Source organism: Neolamprologus multifasciatus, chromosome 16, assembly GCF_963576455.1.
Source record: "Neolamprologus multifasciatus chromosome 16, fNeoMul1.2, whole genome shotgun sequence".
In the NCBI taxonomy this organism is placed as follows: domain Eukaryota; kingdom Metazoa; phylum Chordata; class Actinopteri; order Cichliformes; family Cichlidae; genus Neolamprologus; species Neolamprologus multifasciatus.
The window spans coordinates 23,514,053-23,523,933 of record NC_140454.1 but is presented as its reverse complement, the minus strand read 5'-3'; the positions used below and the strand labels follow the sequence as shown (position 1 = coordinate 23,523,933).

Here is a 9,881-nt window from a genome sequence, read left to right as displayed (position 1 = left end):
CACTCCATTTGGTTTCTTATACCAAGTAAGGTCTTTAACAAACTGGGGGTATCGATTTTCTCCTAAAATGTGACTTTGAAATTACTATGTTACCTGTTTAAGTCTCTGAATTCCATAAACAGGTCCTTCTGTATTGGAAAATTATATTTAAACATAATTTCACTCTACATAACAGCCCGATTTGGAACAATAGATATATACTGATGAACAGAAAATCTATTTTTATTCAAGATTGGTTCTAGAAAGGTGTTTGGGCAATTGCTCATTTTGTAGATGAGGAGGGACATGCTCTAGGACATCACGATTTTTGCCAAAAATTTAATATCCAATGTTCTAAAAGTAATTTTAATCAGGTTATAAAATCTATTCCATTGTCACTTAAAAACATAGTCGTAAGTGATATAATATATTCTGACATCTCCCCCAAGTTAAGGCAATTATATATAGATGGTATTCAGTTTGGTGATGTTAAATGCAATAATACGTTTCTGAGATCTTCATTAAGGAGTCTTTATTCTCCAAATTTGCTTAGATGTAATTACATATTAAAAGATTATACACTACTTCAACCCTGCTTTACTGGAAAAACAACCTAAACCTGTTGGTTAAATCTTTGACTTTAGTTAAAAAGAAAAGGGCTGCATTCTTTTGTTTCCTTTTCGGAAGATTTTGATTTAGGGAGTTAATACTCTGTTAACATTTATGACCCCGTCTTTGTATCTTCTTTTTCTTTGTACAAAGGTTGAAATTTGTATTTTCTGAATGTATAATATATGGTGCATTTTGTTGTATGTTGATTTTGCTAATTTAAAAAAAGAAAGAAAAAAAAGAACATGCTAGGAAATGGGTGCAATGAAGGCAAATGATCCACTGTCCCGGCGACCAGGCAGCCCAAAAAGAAAATTGCTATGAATATTAATATTAAACTGAATTCAATTTAAGAGATCTTTTTCCATTTTTCTCACCGCCATATTCATCCATGTGGTGTCGCTGTGGGCGCTGGTATTGGCTTCTAGAAGGTCGGAGTTCATTGCGTGCGGAAGTAGCATGTAGTTGGATTTTCTGTATGCCTCTCAAGTGTATGGCTAACCTTAAATTACAACAGTGTGTTTGTTGTGTTTTGCATTTTCGGTTTTTACAGGGAGGCTAAGTGATTTTGGTAGGTTGTGGCTAGTCTGTTATCTTCTGTGCTAGCTGACGTTAGCGTGTTGTTGTCTAAAGCGGTGACGTTTTAGGACCCAACTCGTAAAAACCGTAACGTTAACAAATAATAATCAGTAAACAAATAATAATGCGCAGTTTGCACGTAATAGCGTTAAATTAATCACGTTAACCAGATCGCTGTTTAGTTAATTTCATAGCAAAAAGACTTTAGCGTTAGCTTTCAGCTAATGTTACATTGAGTTTGCTAACGTTTGTGTAACAAGTAAACACCGTTCCCCAGAAATATGTAGCGTAGTCCTCCTGACACTATTATATTCATTATTATTTCTACAAACTGTTGTCGTTGTGTCACCCTATATGCTCTCTGTTAACTTAACGTTAATGCACAAGAGCTGGTTAGCCGGTTAGCCGTATGAAGTTGTGATGGCGCAAGGGGCTTTATGCTTTAACGTGGCATTTGTTGTGTAATTTTCGAAGACTTGTCACACTGCTGTATAACAAACCAAATGCGAAGGCTAACTATAACGGGTTTTATAATGTTGAGAATGGTTTTTAAACGTTTGGAACGAGGCCTGTGTTTGAGCCGATGTTTACCGCAGTTTGATTTTTGGTTTTGGAGGACTACTCATAGCACATGCGCAGTTTAGTTTATTACTTTGAGTTTGCTCCTTATTTATGTTTTATTTGTGTTTTAAGAGAGTTTAATAACTACTAAATCTTTATTTTCTCCCCCCTGCTGCAGCTTCTGTATTTCTCTGCAGCAATGACCACCATTGTACATGATACCACAGAGGCAGTGTGCCTCTCTGCTGAGTACAACCTGTACCTCAAGCCTATTGCCAAAATGACCATCAGCGTGGCTTTGCCCCAGCTCAAGCTGCCAGGCAAAAGCATCTCCAACTGGGAGGTAATGGAGCGGGTGAAGGCAATGGTGGCTCCGGAGCAGTTTTCAGTCCTGCGAATCTCCAAGAGCACAATGGACTTTATCCGCTTTGAAGGTGAAGTGGAAAACAAAACTGTAGTCAAGAGCCTGCTAAGTCGTTTGGATGGGAAGAGCATCAAACTCAGTGGCTTTACTGATGTACTGAAGGTAAGGGTGAACAAATGTAGAGCATTGCAGTACTTATAATTAGTAACTGCATGGTTATTGGAGTCACTGGAGTTTGTTGTTGCTACTTAAATGTTCTGAATGTTTGTAACTCTTTGTCAATACATTGTAATTTGGCAGCTCAAAGAAATTACCTTGAAAATAAACAACTATCCAAAGGCAAGGCAGCTAGTTCTAAGTATTATAACATTATCTACCATAGATTAATTACAGGTTGACTTTAATTGCACTAATAAACCGACAGCAGAGTATATTTATGTCACCCTCTCATCATTTAGGTTCGTGCAGTAGAAAATAAAGTGGACTTCCCGACACGTCACGATTGGGATTCTTTTTTCCGTGATGCCAAGGACATGAATGAGACGCTACCAGGTGAGAGGCCTGACACCATCCACCTAGAAGGGCTTCCTTGCCGCTGGTTCAGTCAGAAGGACAGCCAGTACCCAGATCGGCCCTCAGAAGAAGCCCTCGTTGCAGTTTTCCAGACATTCGGCAAGGTGATTCACATTCATGTTTCTGTGTAGCTAAAAGGAAATTAAGCTTTTAATATTCACATTTTTAGTTCACAATTTAAAAAAAAAAAGAAAAAAGATATAAGCAGTGCCTAACTAAACAACAAGAAACTTATAAATATCGATATAAAAAGTTAAGACATTAGTATTTTTATTTATTTATTTATTTATTTTTAAGGTACGAAATGTTGACATTCCCATGCTGGACCCATATAGAGAGGAAATGATGGGCAAGAACTTCAACACATTCAGCTTTGGGGGCCATCTGAACTTTGAAGCGTATGTCCAGTATCAGGAATACTGTGGCTTCACGAAAGCCATGGACACTATGCGCAGCATGAAGCTGATGCTGAAAGGAGATGATGGAAAAGCCGTGGCTTGCAACATCAAGGTACTGCAGACTTCAGTAGTGTCAAGCCTCTGCCTACACATATTAAAGCTGATTTTATTTTCTACCTCTTAATTGATTAACCAATTATTCCAGGACTTTCTTTTTTAATCCATTTCCTAAAATGTTGTTTTCTTAATTATGTTCAGACACTGCTGGGAGAGAAATTTCTTCGTACAAACTTTAAATGCCAGGGTTTTGAGAGAACTGGCGTTTAACTCATTATTAAGGTGTTCTAATGCAGTGCCCTTTCAAATATGGTTGTATTAAGCAGGACAGGTATAGAGAACCATGCAGTCTTGGGAGGTTTGTTTGATAAACATGCTGATAAATGAATGATTCTATGTAATATAAAGAACCTCCTTTTCCATTCAGGCTACCAGTGAGTGTAGCTTTTTTTCTTCTTATGTGAAAATGTTAAATGCACTGTGACAATAGCTTAAAACTTGTAGAGCAGAAAAGATGTTGTATTTGTAGCTGTGTCACTGGAATATTTGTCCATTATTCATTTATTTAAAATCTGTGTTGCCACAGTAATCTGCCATGGATGTAATATTTTTAGCTTTCAAATGAAGAGCTCGAATGACTGTTCCTGACTAAGCATGGTTATAAAATGTTGTAATCATAGTAAACCACTCTGAAATGTGTGAAGCACTTGAATAAGCCCTTAAACTCACCAATGGGTTTATCAATCTGGTGTTCTTGGATGATATTTTGTTTTGCTTTAGCCACTATCCTCTCCAAAGTTGGTTAAATTACTGAATGAATAAAAATTTACATACTTTTGTTTTGGGGTTTTTTGTGTGTATAATTTTACCAAAACAGACCATTTAGTTTAATAGCTACATTCAGTCAAACCAATGATGTCAACTGAAGTGCTCAGCTGTTTCGATATGAAAAGCTGTTGTGACAATTAACCTTCATATGATGTGCGTTTCTTATCCTCAGGTGACCTTTGACACGAGCAAGCACCTTAGCGATGCTTCTGTGAAGAAGAGAAACCTAGAGAGGATGAAGTTGCAGGAGCTGGAGAGGCAGAGAGAGGAGCAGAAACAACGAGAGAAGGAAGAAGAGGAGCGGCGTAAGGAGGAAGAGAGGTATGATGGAAGCCTACATAGGAACATGGACTAAAATTGGACTATATTGAAAAGTTAAAGAGAAAAAATGTTAGAGGGGAAAAATAGAAATTCTGTTTAAACAGCTTAATATGAGGAATAAAAAATAAATAAATTGGGGAATTCATTTTCAGTATTTGATGGAGTTGGTGGCTTTTAAATGAACAACTTCATCACCTGGTTTGATAAGAGTTGACAAAAAGTTAACAATAAATATTCACAGAGCATATTGAACCACTTTTTCAGGAAACAGAAGGAATTGGAAGAGGAGGAGAGGGAAAGGAAGAAGGAGGAAAGATTACGGAAGCGAGAGCAGAAGTTGCGAGAGAGGGAGGAGCGCAGGAATCTGAAGAAAGTGAGGCGTCAGCAAGAGGAGGAGCAGAAGAAGCTGCAGATGAAGATTGCCTTGGAAGAGAGGAGACTGCTGTTGGCTCAGCGCAACTTGGAATCGATACGGCTCATCGCTGAGCTGCTGGCCAGGGCTAAGGTATCAATTTACACAATGCAACACTATACGCATCTGAATAAGTACTCTGCAGTCCCTGACAATGGTCCAGCAGAACGTTGCGTTTTATTGTTGAACCCCAATAGCTTAATCAATATTTAAGACTTCTGCAGTGTGTACAGCTCAACTTTAAGTGTCTGTCCCCATATGAGTATTCATGTTGGATCTTTAAAATGTAACTATCTTGCTTTTCCATTTTTGTTTCTGAGAGTGATTATAATAGTGGAAGCTTATATTATTGATCGCAGAAGTTTCAAATAGTGAGATTGGCATATTTACAAGTAATCCACATGTGACAGAGCCAGCCAGGCTGCTCTCTTTCAGACATTTTTTGCTATTCTTGGCTGTTTGGTAGTAGTGACAGGGATTGTCCTTAATATTATCATTTTAGCCAGTGGTCCCCAACCCCCGGGCCACAGATCTGTTGTTTGGTACCGGGCCACGAGAGTTGAGGCTCGGGTGTGAAATTTATGGGTTTCTGGGTTTTTATCATTATGTTTTTAACCGTTTTTATCGTTAACTCGGTTTCCCTGGGTCTTTTCCCCTGTGTTATGAATAAATCTTCATCTTTTTTTTTAGTACCGATACTGGTTTTCTTTTGTTGTATTTATCCGCGACACCTTAAAGGCCGGTCTGTGAAAATATTGTCAGACATAAACTGGTCCGTTGCGCAAAAATGGTTGGGGACCGCTGATCTTAGGCACACAGCTCTGGCTGTGAGCAGCACCCCTATCTAATGCTTGCGAAGGGCAGCCAATCAGAAAAAAGTTGTGGTATCCTGAAAATACACCGGGTATGTGTGTTTGATGTCATGTCCCCAACCCAGTTTTGTTCTGTCTGTTCCTTGCACAGCTTCGGAACACAACGAGAGTTGTTGATTTTTTTTTTGTTTTTTGTTTTAGTATACTAGGGTATTATATTTTGAAAATTTCATTGGATTACCTCTGTTTTTTTTGTGACCTAGTACCATTTATTTTCTTTCTTTCTTTTTTTTTTTTTTTAAAGTACTATTACAAGGAACATGGAGTGATGCGTTTGTATGCTGTGGTTTCAATTGGAGTTGCAACCAAAGTCTCAGCATTAAAGAGTGGGTAATATTAAAGCAAGAGGTGCTAAAGCGTCTTGTTTCAGACAGAGGATGAAATGAGAGATTGCACAGAGCACTGGTATAGAATCAGTTAGGGTTGTTTTGAACTGCGAATCACGCAAAGTTTCTCTTGCCTGATAAAAGTTGACCCGACCATGTCAGCATAAAGGAATAATTTTATTTTTTAGGAACGATGCTGTTTTTCTTCTTTCATAGATGTGAAATTTATTACTAAGCCCACTACAAGTTCACAGCCACAAATACACATGGCATATAACCCTTCAAAAAGGGTTTGCTGTTGAGTTTAGGTTTTTCACACTTATTAAAGGTACAAGACATCAGAAAAGCATTTGAGGACCTCATATAGGACTTTGATACATTGGGACAGAAAAAGAAAAATACTGATGACTAATCTTTCTAATTTGGATTTCATTTTGACAACCAGAGTACTGCATGTGTTGGGACTTGCACAATACAACTCCTGGGAAAGTGTTACTCCTGTGATACTTCCCCCCCAACGACTCCTAAATCATATGCTTTCGTTTATCTTTGTCTTTTGTGTTCTCCTCATCAGGCTTTGAAACAGGAGCAGCAGAAGAAAGAAAGGGCTGAGCGTGAAGAGCAGGAGAGGAAGGAGAAAGCTCGACAGAAGGAGGAATTGGCCCGTCTTCAGCAGTTGGAGGCCTGTCGCCGCAAGCAAGAGGAGGAGCTGCGGAGGGTGGAGGTGGAGAAAGAGCGAGCACTGGAGCTACAGCGGAGAGAGAAGGAGCTCAGGGAGCGACTGCTTTCCAACTTGTTGAAGAAGAACAGCAGCAAAGCTGGCGGCATCCAGGATCAGAGTGGCCCTGAAGTGACTGAGGATATCTGTAATCCAGATGATGTGATACTTGGGGTCCTGAGTGGGGTGAATGGATTGAAGGCAGCTGAAAGCAAAGAAAAGCAGATGTCCAAATCTGGTGCTCACTCCCGAGTTTCAGGGAAGAATAAATTAATGGAAGAAAGGAGAGAAGGGGAGGACAGAAAAAAGGACCGGGAGGGAAGAAGGGAAGAAGTGTTTAGCAGCAAGCGCAGCAGGGAACGAGCACGAGACCATTACCACAGGGAAAGGAGCTCTCACAGCCGAGGAAGGAGGCAACGGTCGCACAGCAGGAGGAGAAGGAGCTGCAGCCACCGAAGGAGGAGCTACAGTCATCATAGGAGCAGGAGGAGATGTAGCCACAGCCACTGCAGCAGGAGCATAAGCTCCAGCAGAGAGAGGAGCTGGAGCAGCACTGAGAGGAGTTCCAGCAGAGGGAGGAGTCACAGGCAAAGTCATCGCAGTGGCAGGAGCAGCGATAGAGGCAGGGACCGAAGGAGTCACAGTCATAGTCGACGATACAGGAGACACAGCAACAGCAGGGATAGGAGCCACTCCAGACGGCGCTAAACTCATGGATGACAGTTATCATTTTATTCATTTGTACTCACCATTTCTGGACTGACATTTCAAGTTCAGCAAGTTTCAGAGAAGATTAGATACTTTTGGTTCCTCAGTTAGGTGAACAACTTCCAACTTTACAGACTGCATATGCAGGTGAACCTTAGTTGTTGCTGTGGATTTTTACCCAAGTTGTTCTCAGATTGATGTTGTTGACAACCTAAATTTTCACTATAATCAGTGTAGCATGTTCACAGAAGTTAGTGATGCAAAATATAAACTTGACCTTTTTTCCCTTTCCTGGAAAATTATTTCTGTGTGAAGTAAAATGTATAAACTGGATTGAAGTACACTAAAACAAATCTAAAAATTAATTCTAAAAAAGTGAGTTTTAAAGGGGTGATTGGACAAATTTAAGTTAAAGGCTATATCCTGGTCCACAGGTTATTACATCAGCAGTCTGTTCTCTCATTAAAACATAAAACAAATTTTTCCATGACTGTGACGCATCAGTGAGTAACAGAGTTCAGACATGATTATTATTATTTTTGTCCAGATTTGTAGCCAGATTTTTAGGAAAATAAGACACAGGATCTGATATTAATATACATAAGGTTTGTTCTAACAAGCACTTGCATATTACAGTAGCTGCCGAACACTGTAAAGGTGACTACCAGGCCATAACAAATGGCTGCTGCTCAATTACAGTGGGGGGGAGAGAATTCTCAAATGATGAAACGCATACCTGCTTTAAGACTGTAAGGCACAATGACTGGTTTTGTTATCTTTTTTTTTTTTTTGTTAAGTACTGCTTATGTATTGGCTTTGTTGCTGATAATAGTTCAGAGAAAAACACAAACAGCTCTCTGTGACTGTCAACTTTGAATAACAGCACATAGTTTTAGTTAAAGAATTACTTTTGTGTACATTTCAAAGAACATTTTTGCTTTTGAAGTTGAATGACGTGATTTGATTTGTTTGAAGGCTTGATGATGTATTAAACCCAATTCTGCAGGTAGTGTACTTGCTCTTTCACAGTCAGATGTTGATCTAGAGTGCAATTGATGGATTTGAGGCCTGTCTAGTTTCTTCAACACTTCACAGATCTTTGATAAAGCAGTTTCTTGGATGCATTTGTAAAAGTGTACTATGAGGACGTTTCTCTTGCTTTTACAGACCAATTGTAGTGACAGGTAAATTTCTTCAACCTTACTAACTACTGTACAGACTGTTCTTGACATTTACTTGGTCAGAGGATGTCCAAGTTTTGCTGACACTTTGTCATTTGTACTTGTGTCAAAGCCTGTTTGTTCTCCATGTGCTCATGATCCACTAGAGCATGTCTTGCGCAGATTGCAAGTTGTTTAAAATAAAAAAATCAAGCTGAGACCTTTTTGTTTGTTTTTTTCTTTCCCCAGATAAACCTGCAATTTCCTTACTATAATGAACCTTAAATGGAAGGTTTAAAATCAAGTTTCTGATCTTCTGCTACCTTTTTTCCTACTCTTCAACAATATGTAATATTTTCATTTAAAGGGAGTTCTTTTTTTTTTTTCAGTCAACTTGAGGCCTACAAAACATGCAATGCTGACATTTGTGGCTGTTTGAGGAAGCAGTCTGATTAAGCATGAGGCCATGGTTTTAAACACACAAACTTAGCTAGGATGGCTCACAGTCTCTGCTCTAATTCATCCCAAAAGTGTTCTTTTGGGTTGAAGTCAGGACTCTGTGCAGGCCAGTCAAGTTCTTCCACTCCAAACTCACACATCCATGTCATTATGGACCTTGCTTTGTGCAGTGGTGCAAAGTCATGTTGAAACAAAATCTGATCTAAGACAAAGTCCATAGCTTTGTCTAAAAACTGGCTGATCAGAGTGCACTTTTTAATATACAAAAGTTAGCTAAACGTGTGCTAAAAATACATCTAGTGTTTTACAAAGCTTAATAACTAAGAGTGTGATACATGAAATCAGACACTGTGTCAGTTGTTGGGATAAGGTTGCTGATTATGGCTCTGACTGCAAATGTGGCCATCACACCCAGATTCAGGAGCAGAGTTGTCATTTCAAGGATCTGTTAGGTGGGTGGGGGCATTTGGGATCTGACAATGGGGACCAGTCATACAAAAAAGCAACATCTGAGCACAATCCCAGGTGACTGAAATAATGTTTAGTGGTCGCAGTGGTCATGTGCTTGTCCAGTCACTTCCTATGGCTGTGGCTACAAGCCAGGTGTAGTGGGTGTGATATTCCCTGCTTGTATAACTATCATTTCTTGTGCCGCTGCAATGGTAATGGTTAATGATGTCTCTGTTGGGGAAAACTCCTCCCTGCACTCAGCATCAACAACAGACTGTCTCTCTTTAGTTCTTAACAAGATGGCTGACAAGGTTGGTTAATTTTGCTGCATCTGAAGTCTCGAGGGAACATCTGGAGCAACCTCAGCTGAGACTTTCCAGGCTGACTCCTTAGCATCAAACATAAGTAAGATGTGATAGGTTGGGAAGTGATCACGTTGACAGTTAACTTTGGTCTCAGTAACAGCCAGCAGGATTAAAGCTTTATATTGATTTTTAACAACTTGTA

General features: G+C 39.4%; 1 protein-coding gene across 2 annotated transcripts; it reads left to right on the top strand.

Annotated features, from left to right (window-relative positions):
• The first annotated feature begins 994 nt into the window (after nucleotides 1-994).
• On the top strand, nucleotides 995-8,683 carry akap17a (A kinase (PRKA) anchor protein 17A). Of its 2 annotated transcripts, XM_085136375.1 has the most exons (8): nucleotides 995-1,159; nucleotides 1,907-2,254; nucleotides 2,393-2,431; nucleotides 2,551-2,769; nucleotides 2,963-3,175; nucleotides 4,121-4,269; nucleotides 4,534-4,774; nucleotides 6,454-8,683. In XM_085136375.1, exons 2-8 carry the CDS (start codon nucleotides 1,928-1,930, stop codon nucleotides 7,303-7,305), a joined length of 2,040 nt encoding a protein of 679 aa, XP_084992501.1. In that variant the 5' UTR covers nucleotides 995-1,159; nucleotides 1,907-1,927; the 3' UTR covers nucleotides 7,306-8,683. The 2 variants fall into 2 exon arrangements, with proteins under 2 accessions (XP_084992501.1, XP_084992502.1); XM_085136376.1 differs by lacking the exon at nucleotides 2,393-2,431 and having other exon boundaries at nucleotides 996-1,159.
• The last annotated feature ends 1,198 nt before the right edge of the window (nucleotides 8,684-9,881 follow it).

Excerpts from the sequence above, each read along its gene's own strand:
- akap17a (XM_085136375.1), top strand. The coding sequence starts at position 1,928 with ATGACCACCATTGTACATGATACCACAGAGGCAGTGTGCCTCTCTGCT. Across the intron at positions 3,176-4,120 it reads CCGTGGCTTGCAACATCAAG|GTGACCTTTGACACGAGCAA; the intron begins GTACTGCAGACT and ends TCTTATCCTCAG. Across the intron at positions 4,775-6,453 it reads AGCTGCTGGCCAGGGCTAAG|GCTTTGAAACAGGAGCAGCA; the intron begins GTATCAATTTAC and ends TCTCCTCATCAG.